This window comes from Scyliorhinus canicula, chromosome 10 (assembly GCF_902713615.1).
Source record: "Scyliorhinus canicula chromosome 10, sScyCan1.1, whole genome shotgun sequence".
Taxonomy (NCBI): domain Eukaryota; kingdom Metazoa; phylum Chordata; class Chondrichthyes; order Carcharhiniformes; family Scyliorhinidae; genus Scyliorhinus; species Scyliorhinus canicula.
In genome coordinates, this window is record NC_052155.1 from 120,971,069 (window position 1) to 120,993,910 (window position 22,842).

Below are 22,842 nucleotides of genomic sequence, written 5' to 3' on the forward strand. Positions count from 1 at the left end.
GTTTCTGCAGCAGTATTCGTTTCTACTGTATCTTGTGAAAGTCCCGATACACCACATCCACCGCTCCCCCCCCCTGTCTACCAAACCTGTTGTTTCCTCAAAGAACTTTGAGGTTTGTCAAGCATGATGTGTGCTTGCTACATCTACCTACGTTCTCTTTATCTCGATAAGTGGCAATGTTATCTTTCATTAATGATTATAAACTGGTTTAAACCAACTGATCTGAAATGACATAGATTAACTCTTGGCTCCTTTTTAAAGAAATAGCCTACTCTCCAGTCCTTGGGCAGAATTTAATGAAGGCCACTGGAGCAGAAAATGTGGCAGTCTTGCCAGAGAATAGTGTGGGAGAATTTGCAATGGAATCCTGGCAATGGGAGATGAGATTTAAATCAAGAGTGTTCCTGTGAGATGCTCAGAATGTGCCCCTGAGCCAAATCATGAACATCTACTCACTAAGGTGATTGTGCTTATGCTTGAAGCAGGGGAAAGATGTAGTGTAGCCCTGTCTGAGACATTAACACTCTCACCCTCAGGGAAGATCTGAGGAAATATGATGGCTTTGCCACATCGCTGTGATGCAAAGAAAGGAAAAACAAAATTAACTCCTTTGCATGTCAATTCTCTATAAGGGCATAAATGTAGGAGCAGAAGTAGACCATTCAGCCCATTGAGTCTGCTCTGCCATTCAATGAGATCATGACTGATCTGATGTGATAATCCTCTAGTCCACTTTCCCGCCTTTTCCCCATTCCCTTACCAATTATAAAATCTGTCTATCTCAGCCTTGAACAAACCTAATGGCCCAGTCTCTACAGCCCTCGATGGTAAATAATTCCACAGACTCACTACCCTCTGAGAGAAGACATTCTTCTCATGTCTGTTTTAAATGGGTGATCCTTTACTCTGAGATTATGCCATCTGGTCCTGGACTCTCCCACAAGGAGAAACAACCTCTTCGCATCTACCCTATCAAGTTACCTGAGAATATTGTATGTCTCAATAAGATTGTCCCTCATTCCTCTAAACTCCAATGAGTACAGATCCAAACGACTCACCCACTCCCCATAATAAAATTCCTCCACACCTGGGAACAACCTAGTGAACCTTCTCTGGACTGCATCACTTGCCCTTTGCTACCAGAGTTGATGGAAAAGCTCTAATCCTCATAACTTTGTATACCATCACTCCAATATTAGCATCAGAAATGGAATGTCTACCCTGCTCTCCTGCCAACCCGATTGCCTTCCTCTTGAATGTCCGAGGACACCTTCACCTTCGTCCTTTCCTTGTTATAGCGGTCCCTTTTCTCCTGCATGCAGAAGGGAACAGTGAGTTAGCCTTCAGTGCCTGATGGGGAGAAATCCTGCAGGTTTCCATATCTATGTGACCCTCCCAAGCTTAGGCTGTCATAAGATGTGGCTGACATGAAGAGTGACATGCAGATGCTATTGACCCATATGCGGTCAATACCCCCAAGGCAGCTGGTGAAAAGGGTACAGAGAAAGCATAACCACCCACTGGATTCCTTCAAAATACATGATCATTCTGTTCCAGCCCATCATTCATCCACTGTTCAGACGTCAAACACTCAGGCCAGGATATGCATAACGCGATTGACCCCTCTCCCTTCAGTGACGGGCATGTTTCCCGATATTCAATGTTGGGATCATCGTTATACCAAATTAGCATATCATTATCAGGCCCATACGCCGGAACCATTTCCCACCCAACCCCGCTGCCCCCCTCCCACCCCATCAAAACGTCCATCTACAGTGACATGACGACAGAACGGCATGCGCTTGGACAGTGCTGAGGGTGTCCGGACAGTGGGGTGTGGCGGTTTCTCACCATTAGACTGACCGTTGCAGTTTGGAGTAGGTCATTTACCCTCTTCCTGCACTTAACTCAACCTCATTAATGTAGTCCACGGCTGTGCACCTCTGTTGCGACCCTCATCCAAACCTCCTTAGTCAGACGGGATGGCTTCTTCCTTCCATCAGCTGGGAACAAAACATCCTATTGTCTGCAGACGGCCTGGAGGAGGTCATGCAGGGAGGCATTGATGGATCACGGGGCTATTCTCTGTGCAGTCTGCACCATCCCTTCACTTTATCTGCAATGTGCTTTTTTAAAAATCTCCCTCTGCAGAATGGATCTGGAGTGTCCAATCCATCAGTGAGCATTCACTCTCACTGACTCTCTTGCTTTCAGTCAAGCACTATTGGAACAATATGGGTTGGTTATCTTTGTTGGCTAGATTGTTAGAGTGTGGCATAGGATTATGCCAATGGTGCAAGCTCAATCCTCATACCAAATATGATCGGGCTGCCACCTTCCCTTGTGACATGCTTGACCTGGAGTTGTGCCTCTCAAGCGAGACAACCGCTTGTCTCTGTGGTCAATCATAGACAATAGCTAATTGCTTTACTGTTGGAACATTGGAAGTTTGAAGGCAGGACTGGTTGCCATTTAAAAATGACAAAGAGACATAGGATAGGTAGGAAGGAAATTCTCCCCTTAGTAGAGGGGTTCATAAACAGGGGCCAGAGATTTAAGGCAAGGGACAGGAGATGTAGATGGGATTTGAGAAAAAGCTTTTTCACCCAGAGGGTGGTAGGAATCTGGAACTCACTGCCTGAAAGGGTGGTAGAGGTGGGAACCCTCACAATATTTATGAAGTATTTAGATGCATACTTGATACGCCATAGCATACAAGGCTATGGATAAAGTGCTGGAAAATAGGATTAGAATAAATGGGTACTTGATGTCTGGCAGACATGATGGGCCAAAGGGCTCCTTTTTGAGCTGTAAACACCATGGGCGGGATTCTCCGACCCCCCCCCCCCCGCCGGGCCGAAGAATTGCCGGGGTGCAGCGTGAATGCCGCCCCGACGCCGGCTGCCGAATTCTCCGGCACCGGTTTTTTGGCGGGGGCAGGAATCGCGTCGCGCCGGTCGGGGGCTGTTGGCAGCAGCCCCTCCGGCGATTCTCCGCTCTGCGATGGGCTGAGCGGCCGCCCGTTTTCGGCCTGTCCCCTAAATTACACAAAGTTCTTACCGGTGGGACCTGGCTCTGCGGGCGGCCTGCGGAGTCCTCGGGGGGTGGCGGGGGTGCCGCTGTAAAGCTCTGCCATGCGCAGGAATCACGGCAGCGGTTCTGGGAACATACTGGCACTCCTGCGCATGCGCCAATTCGGGCCGGGCGGCGGAGGATTCCGCACCTTCCAGGCGGCCCGACGCTGGAGTGGTTCACGCCACCCTTTGGCGTCGGTACAGCCCGCCCGCCAGATACCGGAGAATCCCGCCCCATGACTCTAGAACACAGGTTCCTGCACTTAGAAATTTCTGCCCTGACTCCCACCCCCATGATGGAATTGATGGGCCTGTCACTTTACTTCCCCTAATTGGGCGGCCGACCACGATCACATGGCAGCTGGTTCATTGTAACCTGCTCAAGGATCCTGCTGATTTCCATGTCCTGAATTCAATTCCATTCATTCACTTTCAGTGGAGCCTGAAATATATCTGGAGCCTTGGCAACTTACTCACTCATCTTCAGGATCCTAAAATCTACCCCCGTCAGGCCGTAGTTATTTCTCATGCTTTAAATTAACTAACTTATCCATTTATTCATCATTATGACATTCCACTTGCTGTCAGTCATTTTGGGATTCACCTCCTCTTGATATATTTTTCTCTTCAGGAAAGACTGATGCAAAGTACAAGTTAAATACGTCAACCATTTCTTTGGTCATCATTCGCAAATTGACAATCCCCTCCTCTCAGTGGTCTCACTTTACTTTTAACAATTCTCTTTTTAATGATATACTTGTAATTCGCTTTGCTATTCCTTTTGATGTCTTTTGATATTTTTTCTCGTATGTTAGCTTTCCATATCCTGCCCTTAGCCTCTTTTCTTGTAATCTCAGATTCTTTAGTTTTTCATTATTATTATTCTCGTCTTCATAGGCCCTTTTCTCCAATTTTAATTGGCCTCTAACCTCTTTATTCATCCATGACATCCCTACTAGTGGATTCTGTTTCTTAATGGAATATATTTATTCTGCATCATTTGTAATTCCTTTTAAAAATAAAAAATAAAATACCACAATTGGGATAGTGCTACATCTTCCTTCCACCTCCGCTCAGCTAGCTCTTTCTAAGGCCTAATCCAGATTGGTATCATTTTTGGACTGACTATTTTCTGTTTCTATTTGGATCTTAAACCTTACATTAAGGTAATTTTTAGCTCAACCACCAGATTTAACAATACAACCTTTGCAAGCCCAGCAATGTAGTGTTTGAAGGAGCCCATACACGTTTTAGGAATTTGATTCTCTTTTTACTCCCTCTAACAGTCCAATGGGTGAGATAGGGTGGAGAGGGAGGCCCTATTCCCCTTTCGTTGAGGGGTCCAGAACCAAGGACATAGATTTAGGATGAGAGGTAGGAGGTTTGGGGAGATTTAAGGGGAAATTTTCTCATCCAGAGGTTTGTGGGAATCTGCAGTCTATTGCCTGAAAAGGTGATAGAGGCAATCCTCATAAAAGTACTTGAATGAGCGGTGTGTGGCGCAGTGGTTAGCACTGGGACTGCGGCACTGAGGACCCGGGTTTGAATCCCGGCCCTGGGTCACTGTCCGTGTGGAGTTTGCACATTCTCCCCATGTCTGCGTGGGTTTCACCCCAACAACCCAAAGATGTGCAGGTTAGGTGGATTGGGCATGCTAAATTGCCCCTTAATTGGAACAAAAATTGGGTACTCTAAATTGTAAAAATATATAAATAAGAGTACTTGAATGTGCGCTGGAAGTGTATACAAGACTATGGACAAGAACTGAGGAATGAGATTAGGCTGGATGACTACTTGTCGGCCAGTGCAGACACAATGGGCTAAATGGCCTCCATACATGCTGTAAATGTCTATTATAATAATCTTCATCAGTGTCACAAGTATACGTACATTAATACTGCAATAAAGTTACTGTGAAAATTGGAGCTAATTTCAGAGGGTCAGCTCTGAGGATGACTGTCAGGTTCCTGGGTGGTGTCCCATGAGAGGCACTCAGGAAAGAGGTGCTCCCCTGCCTCAGGAGGCCTGAAGACCCTTTCCATGTGGGGGGGGGGGGGGGGGGGGGGGGGGGGAATGGCGCAAAGAAGGATCACTGCTGTGAGGTTCGAACCCGACACTCGGGCAGCAGTGTGACAACAAAGGGGATAAACTGTAAGGAAGGTCAAATCCACTGATTATGGAGGTATGACTGTCAGGGATTAGTGTCAGGGTGGAAGGCTATTACAAATAGTGGATCGTTTAAACTGCAGCCCTTGTGAGCTGGGGGAATGAGGGTCCCATCTAAGGATGAGGTTGATATGCTAATTTTAGTCTTCACATGAATCAGGTGTACCTCACCTGCCACAAGGGGAAGCCAGTTGCCTGATCATCTCCCTTACCCTTCCTTGACAAATCAATCATGCCAAACAAGGCAGCACAGCAATACATGTGTGTGCCACTGATTGGAGATATGGGGCGGGATTCTCCATCCATTCACGCCGGTGGGATTTTCTGGTTCTGAATGAATGGGGGATTTGGTTGAGGTTCAAATTCTCAGTCCTCAGTAGCAGTGGTAGTGGGCCGCATTGGGATCGGAGAAACCCAGCTATGATCTTAATATTTTGTAAGCATTGTCCCCAAGCATTGCACTCATCTACATTGGAGAGATTTCACTAATGTGGACCCCGATACAAGATGTTGTGGTGAAGACTCTCATCACTCACCCCATTCAAAGTCATGATAGGGAACATCGCTGAGGAACCCATGAGGTTAAAAAGCTGATCTAATGCATGCAAACAACTGCCCTATCACCTAACACTTGGGTTGGTGTGGGAAGATGGGGGGAGGAGGTGGGAAATGCAGGAGTTAGGTACCACTGAGACTCTCGAGGGGCGATGGGCTTCATCCAGGTGGAGTTGATAGGAACAACTGTGGGAAAGTGGTTATTGTGTGAAAGGGAATGGAGTGAGGCTTAGTGGAGAGGCGCTCATTGAGGGGAAAGTGTATGGGTGGATGTCCCAGTAGTAATGAGGGCTGAGGGTCAGGGCACTGTCAGGGATCCTCAGAGCTCACTTTAGATAGATAGATAGAATTTACAGTGCCGAAGTAGGCCATTCGGCCCATCGAGTCTGCACCAGCCCTCGGAAAGAGCACCCTACTTAAGCTCACACCTCCACCCATAACCCAATAACTCCATCTAACCTTTTGGACATTTAGGGGCAATTTACTACGGCCAATCCACCTAACCTGCCCATCTTTGGACTGTGGGAGGAAACCAGAGCACCCGGAGGAAACCCACGCAGACACGGGGAGAACGTGCAGACTCCGCACAGACAGTCACCCGAGGCCGGAATTGAACCCGGGTCCCTGGTGCTGTGAGGCAGCAGTGCTAACCACTGTGCTACCGTGCCGCCCCTAACTTTGATGTTCTCTTCCTTTCAGTTTATGATTCTGGAGAATCATGGAGCCAGTTGAGTTGGCAATTCTATTGATTGCGATCAACCAGCAGCAGCAGCAACACCGACATGCCGCTGCACTTGGCCAGTAACGGCACCCTGCAGAGGAGAGGGAGACTAGGGCTGTTGCTCTTCTGGGAATTGAGCCGCAGATGGTGGAGCCTTCAAGGGGCACCAACCGACAAGGGTATCCCAACGTCAAACATTATACCTCCAGATGTCGGAACTGCAGTGCTAGAGAAGACTGCGTCTGCCCCCAGTGGACAGTCGACCACCTTTGCCAGGTTATGCAAGATACGGCAACACATACAATGGGAGGTAACCCATTGCCTGTGACCCTTAAAATCACTGTTGCTTTAAACTACTATGCCAGCCACTCGTTTCAGGGCAGCGTGGGTGACCTGTGCAGTATTTCCCAGTTAACCAAACACAAGTGTATACTGGAGGTCACAGTTATGTACGAGGGCTCACATGGGCATAAACTTGGACTGGGACCAGGCGGGCCAGGACGCCAGGGCCATGGAATTCACCCACTTAACAAGAATGCCCCAAGTACAGGGTGTGATAGACTACAGCCACGTGCTCTGCAGTCTTCATGGCATCATGCAGCACTATACACAGACCACAAGGGATACTCCCTCAATGTCCAAATCATATATGACCACATGATGTGCACATTATGCAGGTATGTGCCCGTTTCCCGGAGAGTGTCTATGACGGTTACCTTGCAGATCCCAGCCATCTTTGAGGGAGAGCAGTGACTGGAGGACGGCTCTTTTGGGACAGGCAGTGCCCCCTCAGGACATGGCTGTTACAGCAGTGCGAAGGCCACAAACACCCACTGAGACTCGCTATAACGAGGTTCACGCATCAACAGACATGCTGGCTGAGCAGGCGGTTGGACTGTTCAAGATGTGGGGCCCCGGGGGGTCGGAGAATCGCCCGGGGCCGGCGTCAGTCCCGCCCCCGCCGTGGTCCGAATTCTCCGCCACCCGGGAATCAGCGGGGGCGGGAATCGCGCCGGTCGGCGGGCCCCCCGCGGCGATTCTCCAGCCCGCGATGGGCCGAAGTCCCGCCGCTGACAGGCCTCTCCCGCCGGCGGGAATCGAAGCACGTCTGGTGCCAGCGGCGCGGGCGGGCGCTGGGGTCCTGGAGGGGGGCGCGGGGCGATCTGGCCCTGGGGGGTTGCCCCCACGGTGGCCTGTCCCGCGATCGGGGCCCACCGATCGGCGGGCAGGCCTGCACCATGGGGCACTCTTTTTCTTCCGCCTCCGCCACGGTCTCCACCATGGCAGAGGCGGAAGAGACCCCCTCCCCCGCGCATGCGCCGGGATGACGTCAGGAGCCGCTGACGCTCCGGCGCATGCGCGGACTTCGGCCCATCGCTTCTGCCGGCCGACGAAGGCCTTTCGGCCCCGGCTGGCGGGGCGCCAAAGGCTGTTCGCGCCGGCCGGCGGAGAGGAAACCACTCTGGCGTTGGCCTAGCCCCTAAAGGTGCGGAGAATTCCGCACCTTTGGTAGGCCCGAAGCTGGAGTGGTTCTCGCCACTCACTCAGTCACTCTCATCTCTCTTCTAGTACTCAGCTCTTTTGTCCACATTTGAACCAAGGTTGTAATGAGGTAAGGAGCTGAGTGATTCTGGTGGAACCCAAACTTAACGTCAGTGAGTAGGCTATTGCTGAGCAAGTTCCGCTTCATAGCACTGTTGGCCAACTTTCCTTCACTTCACTGTTAAGCGAGTGAAGACTTTTGGGCCGCTAATTGGCCAGATTGGATTTGTCCAGCTTTCATGTACAGACATACCTGGGCAATTTTCCACATTTCTGAGTAGATTCCAGTGTTGTAGAGTGCAGAAGAGGATCCCAGAGCAGCACCAGACATTCCTGAAAATAAGTTGTCAACATGATATATCTACAACTTATGTGCCAAACAGCAGAAACTGCTTGTAGTAGACAGAGCTAAGCGATTCCTCTACCAATGATCAGATCTAAGCTTTGCAGCCCTACCACATCCAGTCATAAATGGTGGTGGACAATTCATCAACTATCTGGGGGGAAGAAGCTCCACAAATATCCCCATCCTCGATGGTGGAGGAGCTCAGCACTTCAATGTAAAAGACAAGGCTCAAGCATTTGCAACCAACTTCAGCCAGAATGACAATCTCAGCCTCCTGAGGTCCCAAGCTTCATAGATGCCAGCCTGCAGGCAATTTGATTCACTTCATGTGACATTTAGAAATCTCTGAAGGCACTGAATACTGCAAAGGCCATCGGTCCTGACCACATACCAGCAGTAGTGCTGAAGACATGTGCTGCGGAAGGAGCCACACCCTAGCCAAGTTGTTCCAGTACAGTTGCAACACTAACATCTATCTGGAAATTGGGGAAAACGCCCCAATATGTCCTGCACCCAAAAACCAGGGCAAATCAAATCCAGCCAATTACTACCCCATCGGTCTACTCTCGAACATCAGCAAAGTGATGGAAAGGGTAACCGACAGTGCTAACAAACAGCACTTACTCAGCAAGAACTTGCTCACTCCTGACCTCATTTCAGCCTTGATCCAAACAAGGAAAAATTAACTCAAAAGATAGGATGAGAGTGATTGCCTTTGGCATCAAGGCAGCATTTGACCGAAAATGGCATCAAGGAGCAAAACTGGAAGCAATGGGAAATCAGGGGAAAATATTTGGTGCCATATCTAGCACAAAGGTAAATGGTTGTGGTTGTTGGAGATCGGTCATCTCAATTCCAGGACATCACTGCAGGAGTTCCTCAGGGTTGTGCCCTAGGCCCAACCATCTTCAGCTGCTTTAATCATAAAAGCAGAAGTGGGGATGTTCGCTATGTTCAGCACCATTCACAGCTCTTCAGAAACTAAAGCAGTCCATGTCCATTTGCAGCAAGACCCGGAAAACATTCATTCTTGGGCTGATAAGTAGTAAATTACATTGTGCCACATAAATGCTAGGCAATGACCATCTGTAACAAGAGAGCAACTAGCCATCTCCACCTGGCATACATGCTATAGCTGAATTCCCACTATCAACATCCTTTGGGTTACCATTGACCAGAAATTGAATTGGACCAGCCATATAAATACTGTTACAAGGGCAGGTCAAAGGCTGGGATTTCTGACACATTTCACTCACCTACTGACTCCCAAAGCCTGTCACCATCCACAAGGCACGAGTCAGAAATATGATGGAATACCGTTGACTGGCCTTGGTGAGTGCAGCTCCAACAACACTCAAGAATCTCTACACGATGCAGGACAAAGAAGCCCGCTTGATAGGCACCACATCCACCACCTTCAATATTCACCCTCTCCACCACTGATATGCACACTGCTGCCACTGTGCAAACTACAAGATACACTGCAGAAACTCATCAAGGTTAATTCGACAGCACCTTTTAAAGTCTTGTGACCTCAACTACCTATAAAGACAAGGGTAACAGAGTCATGGCAATACTATTACCTGCCAAGTTCCCTAGAAGCCACATACTATCCTGACTTGGAATTATATCCCTGTTTCTTCACTGTGGCTGGATCAAACGCCTGGAACTCCATTCCTAACAGCACTGTGGGTGCAACAACACTGTAGTGATCTCTATTTGCATGTACATAAGGGGTTAATGTGTAATCAGTAGAACCAGATGATTACTCGAGGGCCCGACCAATGCAACCGCATTGTGCCTCTCTCTCTCTCTCTCTTTCAGGTATACTGTGACCAGGACAGGAGTATAAGATTAGGTCAGATGGTTAGTGTAGTTCAACATAGTTACTGCTTGTTGACCTTATCACTAGCGTTAATATTAAAGTAAAGAACTCACGCAATTATTGTTATAGCTACTCAATAAACCTTTTGTTACTACTGGACAAGTTCGAGGCTTCTTCATCGAGATTCAGAAGACCAAATCAGAAACCAAGGTTTGAGTTATGCATATTACACTCAGTAGTATATCAAAACACACAAAGAAGTGTAATAAAAGATTATACAGGAGTGTAATAAAAGAAACACTACATGAAATGGAGTGGTTTAAAAAGGCAGCTCAAAATGCTCCCTCAAAATCACTACCTAACCTCCAGTGTTTGCTTACTGTTTCTGGACTTGCTTACTGTTACTGTTATGGACTTGCAAAATAATTCATTCAGTGTGAAATCCTTTGAGGATTTTCAACATGACAAGATGCTAGATAAATGGCAGTCTTTGTACCATATTGCTTCAATATTCTCTCATATTGCTTCCAAGCTTTCAATAACAGTTACATAATTTCCTATACCAACATCACTTGTTAGCCTGGATTAAAGAGCTTGTCCCATTGTGGAAAAGCTAGGAGCTGACCCCAAAATCGATCTCTGAAATTTAAATTAAGTTATTTACCAATTTACTTATGTTCCCAATACTCAACAGTTATTTTAATATTCTAATCAGATGATATTTGTTTTGCAGTTTCAACAACAAGAGGATCTAGTAAGGTACTTACGGGATGAGCTTAATCAGGAACAGAGCCAATATCAGAAACAACAAAGACAGCTGATTAATTTAAAGTACCATACTTCTGAATTGGAGGCAGAAGTGGATAATCTCAAAATGAAACAGAAAAGCGAAATGCAGATGGTAAATAAACTTCCTATCATCATAAGTGGTTCTGTTCTGTTCTGACATTGTTCACAAGTGGCCCTTGACAAATGTTGGAATCCAGGGTCAATTAATCCTTTAACCTCTTCGATCTCAGGGTTTTTACAAGATTCAAAGTGATATTCTTATTCATGATCGCCGTTATTTTTATTCAGTATAAGTAACGTCTGAGCAGCATTTCTAAACTGCAGCACCATTACCATTACGCTCAGGGTAAAAGTACAATCTTCTTGTGAATAAACCCCAGCCATGCCCCAGCCAATGTGACACATTACATCCTCTTGTGATCAGAGCACCCTTTTTATATTTTTGCTACATAGCAAAGTCTACAGAGACTGATTAAACCCAATTATTACCTTAATATTATGTGAACAGCCAAATTGCAAAGTATGACACATATCCATCTGCCCACCTAAGCCAGGTCACAGCATCAGAATTGCTGTCTTCCCATGTCCAAGACATATTTTTTGGAACACCGTTTTTTTCTATCTAGCATCCAGTGTTAGAATTGAACTTTCGTAGGTCAGGTATACCGTGATTAGATTCAGATTAAAGTTCCCACTTCTCATCCTTGACTGTATGCGTTAGCCTTGGCTAAAGAATAATACTATCTACTGTACCAATGTGACATTTTTACATTTCCCTCCATAAATAAAAGCAATCTTGGACCTTCACACACAGGTAGAAAATATTAAATGTCACACTGGTGCAGCTTAGTGCTACAGACTCATGCCTACTTGGAACTAGATTGTTCAAACGCATTTGGACCGATGGGACCAGCAGTTTATTTGTATTGCAACAGCTATTTTACCTATAAATCTTCCACAAGTAATAAAACATCAACTCTATTTGAGCATAACAGGCTGCCAAAAATGTTAATTCCTAATATATCTCATTGCAATAAGTAAAATGCCTTGGTGTTTTCACAGATTAAAGATCAAGAACATCATAAATCCACACTAGAAGAAGCGATCAAACAGCTGCAAAGTAAACATCAAGGTGTCTGTGATGAGCTGATGAAAGAGAAGTCTCAAGCCAAAGATCTTCAATTAAAGATGACTACAGCTAAGAATAAGACCACCAGCCATGCCGAAGAGGTACACTATAGTTTCATGATTGATGGGACAACAGGAAGGAACAATACCACTGAGACAGGCACTGCCTGCACCAGGCTGGGACCACGGTCCGAGCAGCAAGGGGAAATTGGTTGGTCACAAGGATTTTAAACTTGTAAACTGGGGGACAGAGTCCTGGCAGAAAAGGTAGCATAAATAATAATTCAAAAACAAACAAAAATGCTTCAGGCACCATAGATAAAATGAAAACTAAAATACGTAAAGTAATTAAACCAGTCCAGTGAAATAGGAAATGTGTGAGTAAGAAGAGCAGAAGGACAAGCTAAGGTGTGTGGCCCAAATAAGCATTCTCTCCATAAAAGCAGAGTATCAAGAAAACTGAATGAATTTCAGGCACATAATTCAAGTTAGAGGATAGGACGTAGTAACCATTACAGAGGCAAGGCTACAAAACTGTTAAGACTGATAACTGAATACACCAGGGTATAAGGTCTATGGGAAAGATAGGGAAAGTAGTAGAGAGAGAGAAGTAGCCTTAGTGAACAAAGGTGTGCCTTTCTTATACCCCACTCTACATTTCTTAAAAAGCTGTGGTGATCAGAGATTGGTTACTCCCTAAATGCTTAACTCCGTGAGTGGTTAAAGGTGATGGTCCAAGGGGCGGCATGGTGGCACAGTGGTTAGCACTGTCGCCTCACAACACCAGGGACCCGGGTTTAGTTCTGGCCTTAGTTGACTATGGAATTTGCACATTCTCCCCGAGTCTGCGTGGATTTCCTCCAGGTGCTCTGGTTTACTCCTACAGTCTAAAGACATGCAGGTTAGGTGGATTGGCCATGCTCAATTGCCCAGTAGTGTTCAAAGTTGTGCAGGTTAGGTAATGTTATGGGGATAGGGTGGGGGAGTGGGCCTAGGTAGGCTGCTTTTTCAGAGAATTGATGCAGACCCGATGGGCTGAATGACCTCTTTCTGCACCCGAGGGATATTATGATCTGGAAAAAGAGATAATGCAAAGCAAAATATCTGGAATAGGTACATAAGGAGGGCCCAAGATTAGCAAGGCTGGATAATATCAATGACTGATCTCTCATCAAACAGGCAGCGAGGGCAGCAGAGAATAGAAACCAGTGGAAACATATTGTTCATAGTGTGGCCATCCCTCAGAATTAAAAACAAACTGACAAGTATTGGTATCACTGGAATGTCTGCAATAAAAGCTGATCCCATAGCTGACCTCTTGATATTAAACGCTTTGAGTTATTTTATTGTATATATCCTGTTTTAGGATATTTCATACTCAGGTGAATTGACCAGGCTTGCCGTACTTTACTTTTGTTTCTTTTATTTAACCCTTGCGTTCCCACAAAGATCAAACTAGCAAAGTGGCAAAGTTGACTTAATATATCATACCTTATAGAAACAGGTAAATGGGAACAGGAGTAGGCTATTCAGTTCTTTGTGCCTGCTTAGCCATTCAATATGATCATGGTTGATCCTCTATCTCAACGCCATATTCCTGTGCTCTCCCCATACCCCTTGACATCTTTAGAGTCTAGAAATCTATCTATTTCCTTCTTAAATATATTCACTGACTTGGCCGCCACAGCTTTCTGTGGTAGAGAATTCCACAGCCTCTGAGTGAAGATGTTTCTCCTCATCACAGTCTGAAATGGCCTACCCCATATCCTGAGACTGTGACCCCTTGTTCTAGACCTCCAGCCCGAGGAAACAACATCCCTGAATCTAGTCTGTCCAGCCCCTTGAGAATTTTAAACATTTCACTGAGATCTCCTTTCAGTGTTCGAAACTCCAGTGAATACAGGCCAAGTAGACCCAGTCTCTCCTCATACGACTATCTGCCATCCCAGGAATCAGCCTGGTGAATGTTTGCTCCATTCCTTCTATGATAAATACATCCTTTCATAGGTAAGGAGTCCAAAACTGCACACAGTACTCCAGGTGTAGTCTCACCAAGGCCCTGTACAGCTGCAGTAAGACATCCTTACTCCTCTACTCAAGTCCTCTTGCAATGACACATAATATACTATTTGCCTTCCTAACTGCTTGCTGCACATGCATGCTTTTACTGATTGGTGTACAAGGACACCCAGGTCCCTTCGTATGCCAACATTTCCCAATTTATCACTATTTAAATAATAATCTGTCATGCTTTTTTCCTTCAGAAGTGGATACATTTGCACTTACCCATGTTGTACTGCATCTGCCATGTACTTGTCCATTCTCTCAACTTGTCTAAATCGTCTTGAAGCTTCTTAACATCCACCTCAACATTCACATTTCCACAAAGTTTTGTGTCATCAGCAAATTTAGAAAATGTGCATTTGATTCCCTCATCCATATCATTGATATATGTTGTGAATAGCTTGAATAGCTTAGACCCAAAGCTTGATCCCTGCAATACCCGACTAGTCATTATCTGCCACTCTGGAAAAGACTATTTTTTAATCCGCAAACCAATTCTCAATCCATGCCTGTATATTACCTCCAATCCCACGTGCTTTAATTTTGTACACTAGCCTCTTATGTGGGGCTTTGCCACATTGATTAGTGGTCCCTTATCTATTCTGCTACTTAAGTTCTCAAAAAACTCCAGTAAGCTTGTCAAACACAACTTCCCTTTCATAAATCCATGTTGACTTTCTAATTCCGTTGGTATTTTCTACGTATCCTGTTTCACATCCTTTACAATAACTCTAGCATTATCCCAACTATGGATGTCAGGCTAACCAGTCTGTAATTCCCTGTTTTCTTCCACCCTCCTTTTTAAATAGTCGGGTTACATTTTCCACCCTCCAATCTGCTGGGACAGTTCCAGAATCTACATAATTTTGGAAGGTGACAACCGACCAATCCCCCATTTCCACAGCCACCATCTTTAGTATCTGAGGATATAGGTGATCAGGTTCCGGGAATTTATCACTTTTCAGTCCCATTAATTTCTCCAGCACTCTTTTAAATAATACAAATTTCCTTTTATTTCTCCTTCTCACTAGACCCTTGGTTCCCCAGCATTTCTGGGAGGTTAATTGTGTCTTCCTCCATGAAAACAGAACTAAAGTAGTTGTTTAATTGCTCTGCAATTTCTTTGTTCTGTATTATAAAAACTCCTGTTTCAGACTGTAAGCGACCAACTTTTGTCTTCATTAATCTTTCTTCTTTTTACATACTTACATAAACTTTTACTGTCCACCTTTATGTTCCTTGCAGGTTTTCACTCATAATCTATTTTTACCCTCTTAATCAATCTCTTGGTCCTCCTTTGCAGAACTCTAAATTTCACCCAATATTAAGGCTTGCTACTTTTTCTAGCAACTTTATATGACTCCTATTTGGATCTAATACAATCCTTAATTTATTTTTTTAGCCGTGGTTAGGCTGTTTTTTCTGTTGTGATGTTGCACCAGAAAAGAATGTATAACTGTTGCAATGCATACATCCGTTCCTTAAATATTAGCCATTGCTTGTCCACTGTCATGCTTTTAATGAAGTTCCCCAATCTATCTTAGCCAATTTACGTCTTATACCTTTGTAGTTTCCTTTGTTTGGATTTAGGACCCTAGATTCAGATGGGACTTCTTCATTTTCCATCCAAATGAAGAATTCTATCATTTCACGGTCACTGTTCCCAAAGGACGTCGCACAACCAGATTATTAATTAATGCCTTCTCATTGCACAATACCAAATCAAAGATAGCATGTACCTATTTGGTTCTTCAACATACAGGCCTAAAAAAACATCTCGTACACACTCCAGGAATTCATCCACCACAATGTTATTGCTAATTCGGTTTACCCAGTCTATATGTAGATTGAAGTTACCCATGATTACTGTAGCAATCTTGTTACATGCATCTCTAATTTCCCATTTATTGCCATCTTCATCCTTGCCACTACGGTTTGTTGGTCTATAGGAAACTCTCACTAATGTTTTCTGGCCCTTGTTGCTTCTAAAGCTCCACCCAGACAGATTCAACATCCCAATTCTCTGAGTCAATAACCTTTCTCACTGTTGCAGTGATTTCATCCTTAACTAACAGTGCCACCACGCACCTACTTTTTTGCCTGCCCTTTCTAAATATCAAAGACCCTTGGATATTAATTTCCCAGCCTTGGTCATCCTGAAGCCATGTCTCCTTGACTCTAGCACCACGGAGGCACCATACCATCCTGGTGTCGCGTCTGTTGCAGTAGAAACTTGTGTCTGTTCCGTTACGATAGAATCCTCTATCACTATTGCCATCCCACTTTTTTTTTCTACTTTCTTTACTCCACCACCATGCTTCTGAGCCACTTGTGGTGCCACGGTCCTGACTCTTGCTGCATCCCCTGAAAAGCCATCTCCCCCAGCAGTATCCGAAACAGAAAATCTGTTAGAGAGGGATCGAGAACACTCCTGAACTACCTGCTTAATGCTTTCCTGCCTCTGTACTGTTTGTGTGACCACCTCTCTGTGAAGATTTCATGCTTTCAGATGCTCTACAGCATTCAAGTTATTGCCTTGAAGGTTAACGTGCAGGTTCAGTCGGCAGTTAGGAAGGCAAATGCAATGTTAGCATTCATGTCAAGAGGGCTAGAATACAAGACCAGGGATGTACTTCTGAGGCGGTATAAGGCTCTGGTCAGACCCCATTTGGAGTACGTGAGCAGTTTTGGGCCCCGTATCTAAGGAAGGATGTTCTGGCATTGGAAAGTATCCAGAGGAGGTTCACACGAATGATCCCTGGAATGAAGAGCTTGCCGTATGAGGAACGATTGAAGACTCTGGGTCTGTACTCGTTGGGGTTTAGGATGAGGGGGGATCTTATTGAAACTTACAGGATACTGTGAGGCCTGGATAGAGTGGATGTGGAGAGGATGTTTCCACTTGTAGGAAAAACTAGACCAGAGGACACAATCTCAGACTAAAGAGACAATCCTTTCAAACAGAGATGAGGAGGAATTTCTTCTTTCTTTTTTGAACAATTTTATTGAGGTATTTTAGGCGTATAGAAAAAATGACATTGTACAGTACAAACAAAAAAAGAAGTCAAGACACAAATTCCACATTAAACATAATGCAAACCACGGCTCTGTTCACGCACGGACCTGCCTCAATATCCCCCTAATCTACTCTACCCAAGCCCCACCCCCCACCCTCATCCTGCTGACGCTTACTCCTCTGCGATGAAGTCAATAAATGGATGCCACCTTCAGGCGAACCCTAGTAGCGAACCTCTCAAGGCAAACTTGACTTTCTCTAGCCCAAGAAAGCTTGCCATGTCCGATAGCCATACCTCAGCCCTTGGGGGCTTTGAGTCCCTCCATGCTAACAGTATTCGTCGCCGGGCTACCAGGGAAGCAAAGACCAGAACATCGGCCTCCCTCTCTTCCTGGACTCCCGGGTCCACCGAAACCCCAAAGATTGCCACCTCCGGCTCATTACCACCGCAGTTTTCAACACCCGGGACATGACATCTGCCAATACACCCCCCCCCCCCACCCCGAGTTTAGGGCACGACTAGAACATGTGTACATGGTTAGCCGGCCCTCCGGCGCATCTAGCACACTTGTCCTCCAGCCCGGAGAAGTTACTCATCCGGGCCACCGTCATGTGGGCCCGGTGCACGACCTTAACCTGGATCAGGCTGAGCCTGGCGCATGTTGCGGTCGTGTTTACTCTGCTCAGGGCTTCTACCAAATACCGTCCTGCAGCTCCCCCCCGAGCTCCTCCTCCCACTTAAGCTTCAGGTCCTCGGTCTGCATAACCTCAGCTCTCATTAGCTCCTTGTAGACATCTGAAACTCTACCCTCTCCCACCTCTCCCCTAGAAACTACCCTGTCCTGCCTCCCTTTCGACGGGAGACGTGGGAAGGACGGCACCAGTCTGCGTACAAAATCCCTCAACTGCAAGTATCTAAAGTCGTCCCCTCTCACCAGCCCATCTTCTCCTCCAGCGCCCTTATACTTGGAAAGCTCCCTTCCAGGAACAGATCCCCCCCATCCTCACAATCCCCGCCCTCCCCCGGACCAGCCCTTTCCAGCTCTAGAAGCTCTCAGTGCAATTACCAGCGGCTCTATGGCCAGCGCAAACAGCAGTGGGGAGAGAGGGCAGCCCTGTCTTGTCCCACGGTGCATTCTAAAGTAGTCTGATGTTGTCCTGTTCGTCCTTACACTCGCCTCCGGGGCCTGATACAATAGCCTGACCCAGTCGATGAACCCCTCCCCGAACCCAAACCGTCCTAATACCTCCCACAGATAATCCCACTTGACCCGGTCAAAAGCCTTTTCAGCATCCATGGCTACCACTATCTCTACCTCCCTACTCTCCGGGGGCATCATAATCACGTTGAGCAGCCTTCTTATGTTGGCCACCAGCTGCCTCCCCTTTACAAACCCAGTTTGGTCCTCCACAATTACATCCGGTACACAGTCCTCAATTCTGGTCGACAAAATCTTAGCCAGTAATTTGGCGTCTACGTTAATCAAAGAGAGCGGCCTGTATTTACCCACAGGCCTCCGAGTCCTTATCCCGTTTCAGAATGAGCGAGATGGTGGCCTGCGACATCGTCGGGGGTAAACTCCCTCTGTCTCTTGCCTCGTTAAAGACCCTGACCAGCACCGGCCCCACTATCCCGGCAAATTGTTTGTAAAACTCCACCGTATATCGGTCCGGCCCCGGGGCTTTACCCGACTGCATGACCTTCACCTCTTCGATCCTGACCAGGGCCCCCAGTCCATCCACCAACCCCCTCCCCACTCTTGGGAAGGTCAGTCCGTCCAAGAATCGCCTCATCCGCCCCGGGTGATTCCGAAGTGTACAGTTTCCTATAAAAGCCCTTGGGCAGGATTCTCCGACCCCCCGCCAGGTTGGAAAATCGCCCGGGGCCGGCATCAATCCCGCCCCCGCCGTGTCCCGAATTCTCTGCTACCCGAGATTCGGTGGGGGCGGGAATCGCGCCGGTCGGCGGGCCCTCGGCAGCGATTCTCCGGCCCACACTGGGCCGAAGTCCTGCCGCTGACAAGCCTCTCACGCCGGCGTGGATTATACCACCTACCTTACCGGCGGGATTGGCGGCGCGGGCGGGCACCGAGGTCCTGGGGTGGGGGGGGCGCGGGGCGATCTGACCCCGAGGGGTGCCCCCACGGTGGCCTGGCCCGTGATCGGGGCCCACCGATCGGCGGGCGGGCCTGTGCCGTGGGGGCACTCTTTTTCTTCCGCCTTCACCATGGTCTTCACCATGGCAGAGGCGGAAGAGACCACCTCCCCTGCGCATGCGCCGGTATGACATCAGCAGCCGCTGACGCTCCGGCGCATGTGCGGACTTACGCCGGCCGGCGAAGTCCTTTCGGCCCCGGCTGGCATGACACCAAAGGCCGTTCACGCCAGCCGGCGGAGCGGGAACCACTCCGGCGTGGGCCTAGCCCCTCAATGCGAGGGCTTGGCCCCTAAAGGTGCGGAGACTTCTGCACCTTTGGGGCAGCCTGACGCCGGAGTGGTTCACGCCACTCCAACACGCCGGGACCCCCCGCCCCGCCGGGTAGGGGAGAATCCCGGCCCTTGTTCAGCCCTGCTGGATCACCCACTAGATTGCCTTCCCCATCCACTACCCCCCCTATTTCCCTAGCCGCTTCCCTCTTCCTCAGTTGCTGCGCAAGCATTCTACTGGCCTTCTCCCCATGCTCATAAATCGCGCCTTTTACCTTTCTAAGCTGCTCTACAGCCTTGCCTGTAGTCAGCACCCCAAATAAAGCCTGCAGTCTCTGTCGTTTCCTGAGTAACTCTGGCCTCGGGGATTCCACGTAACTCCTGTCCGTCCATAGAATTTCCTTAATCAGTCAGTCCGTCTCTGCCCTATCCTGTCCCTGTACGCCCGGATTGAAATCAGCTCCCCTCTCATCTCTGCCTTCAGTGCCTCCCAAAGCACCGCTGCTGAGACTTTTCCAGTATCATTCACCTGCAGGTAATTCTGCATGCATTTCCTCAGCCTCTCGCACACCGCCTCGTCCGCGAGTAGTCCCACTTCCAGCCTCCATGGTGGGCGCTGAAAGCTGTCCTTACAAAACTGCAGGTCTACCCAGTGTGGAGCGTGGCCCGATATGGCAATTGCCGAATATTCTCCCCCCGCCATTCCGGGCAGCAGGTCCCTACTCACAACAAAGTAGTCAATTCAGGAATACACCTTGTGGATGTGGGAGTAGTACGAGAACTCCCTCACCGTCGGCCGGCTAAATCTCCATGGATCTGCTCCCCCGATTTGCTCCATGAACCCTCTCGGTTCCTTTGCCATCGCTAGCAACCTGCCCGTTCTTGAGCATGACCAGTCCAGGCTTGGATCCAGGATTGTATTAAAGTCCCCGCCCATGATCAACTTACGCAAATCCAAGTCAGGGATCTTCCTAGCATCCTCTTAATAAAATCCACATCGTCCCAATTAGGGGCATACACACTGACCAGGACTACTCTCACCCCTTCGAGCTTACCCCTCACCATAACGAACCTGCCACCTCCATCCATGACTGTGCCCTCTGCCTCAAATTGTACCCTTTTATTAATCAGGATCAAAAAATGTTGAAAGATATTAATCACATAGCGAATGACAATGGTAGTGAAACTTATTCTGCTCATACTGATGAAATTATCTCCAAGAGAATAATTACTCACAGAAACTTGTCAAAGATAAAATCTAGGGACGGTGATGTGCTGAGCAGGCGCACTGGCTGTCCTACAGAACAGAGCCAAATAGGCATCTTTAGGTGAAATTAGCCTGAAAATTCGGTAACATCACACCCTCCATTAAGAAAGGGAAGGAACAGAGCCAGCATGCCAGCAAATGGGGGTTCTCGAGGCCGAAGAGACGGTAGGAGCAGAGGAAAAGGAAATGAACAAGAGGTGGGCGAGCCAGCGGACCCATGAGACAAGTGGGCCCCGGCCACCCTGTAGAGAGGGAGACTGACGACCCAAGCATCAGCCTCCACCGCCCCCCCTCCACAAGGAGGTGGATGGAAGGCATTCCTTGTGAAGGAACTGGCCACGATGAGAGAGGCGATAAAGGTGGAAATCCAGTTGGCATCAAGGTGGCAGTTACAAAGGCGTTGATCGCCATGCAAACGGCATAGACCGAGGGACTAGGGGAGAAGGTGGAGGTGAGGGAGAAGACAATCCTCGAGCTACAAAAGGCGTTGACAGATCAGACCAACAGGATCATGGCCCTGGAAGCCGAATCAAAAAGTTGGTGGTCACCCAGAAGAACTTGCAGGGGAAAGTTGAGGACCAGAACAATAGGTCCCACGCCAGAACACTTGGCTTTTGGGCCTGGCAGAGGGGATAGAGGGCAGGCATCCGACGAGCAATGTGGCCCAAATGCTGGGCAACCTAGTCAGGAGGGACAGCTTCCCCAATACCCCGGAGATCGACAGAGCGCACAGGTTGCTCCAGCCGAAGCCCAAGGCGGGAGAACAACCGAGGGTGATTGTCGCGAAATAATAATAATCTTTATTGTCACAAATAGGCTTACTTTAACACTGCAGTGTGAAAAGCCCCTAGACAACTTCCTGTTCAGGTACACAGAGGGAGAACTTCAGAATGTCCAAATTACCTAACAGCACGTCTTTTGGGACTTGTGGGAGAAAACCAGAGCACCCAGAGGAAACCCATGCAGACACAGGGAGAACGTGCAGACTCCGCAGACAGTGACTGAAGCTGGGAATCGAGCCTGGGACCCTGGCGCTGTGAAGCAACAGTGCTAACTAATGTGCTATCGGAAATTGCATCTGTATCAGGATTGTGAGAGGATCCGGAGGAGAGCGAGACAGATGAAGGTGCGTAGCTGGGATGGATACAGAATCCAACTCTATAAAGACATTGGGGCAATCTGGCATAACGCAGGGCCAAATGTATCCAGGCAAAATCGGCCCTGTACAGGAACGGAGTAAAATCTGAAATGCTGTTGCCAACCAGGCTCTGGATCACGTTCCAAACACCTCGGCAGAGGCGGACGAGCTTGTTTGGAAGAATGGCCTGGACGAGGTGCAGGCAAGGCAACGCTGCAGGCAAAGCAGAGGAGGAAAGAGGGAAAGAAAGGAATATGATGGACACATAATATGTTTGCGTGTTCTGATTATGAAATAATAAGAAACAACTGCTATTGAATAGACCTGTCACTAACTGCTCTTGAACAAATGGTAAGTAATTCTTCCAAAGCAAGGAAAGATGACAGCAAATTGGAAGAAGAAAGTGAATTAGACTTTTCTAAAAGTAACTTGATACAGCCTCTTGCAGTATCCTAGAATTATTCGGCTCTGCACCAGCCCTTGGAAAGTGCACCCAACTTCGGTCCACCCTAGCCTAGTGGCCCCGTCTAACCTTTTTTGCACAATAAGGGGCAATTTAGCATAGCTAATCCATCTAACCTGCACATCTTTGGACTGTGGGAGGAAACCGGAGCACCCGGAGGGGAGAAAGGGGAGAAAGTGCAATCTCCACACTGACAGTCACCCAAGAATGGAATTGAACCCGGGTCCCATTGCCATCCTCTTCAGGTGCAAATATTCCCCACAGCATGCCTGTTTTGAAGGAGAATATACACAAAAGCATGGCATCAGTTATTCAGGATGA

General features: G+C 47.6%; 1 protein-coding gene across 6 annotated transcripts in view; it reads left to right on the forward strand.

The window, feature by feature from the left end:
* LOC119972633 (putative leucine-rich repeat-containing protein DDB_G0290503) overlaps positions 1 to 22,842 on the forward strand; it is a 590,251-nt gene that overhangs the window by 416,678 nt on the left and 150,731 nt on the right. For all 6 annotated transcript variants that reach the window (XM_038809653.1, XM_038809656.1, XM_038809657.1 and 3 more), the window contains 2 exons: positions 10,963 to 11,130; positions 12,081 to 12,248. In XM_038809653.1, the coding sequence (XP_038665581.1) occupies positions 10,963 to 11,130; positions 12,081 to 12,248 (336 nt within the window). The remainder of the gene's footprint in view (positions 1 to 10,962; positions 11,131 to 12,080; positions 12,249 to 22,842) is intronic.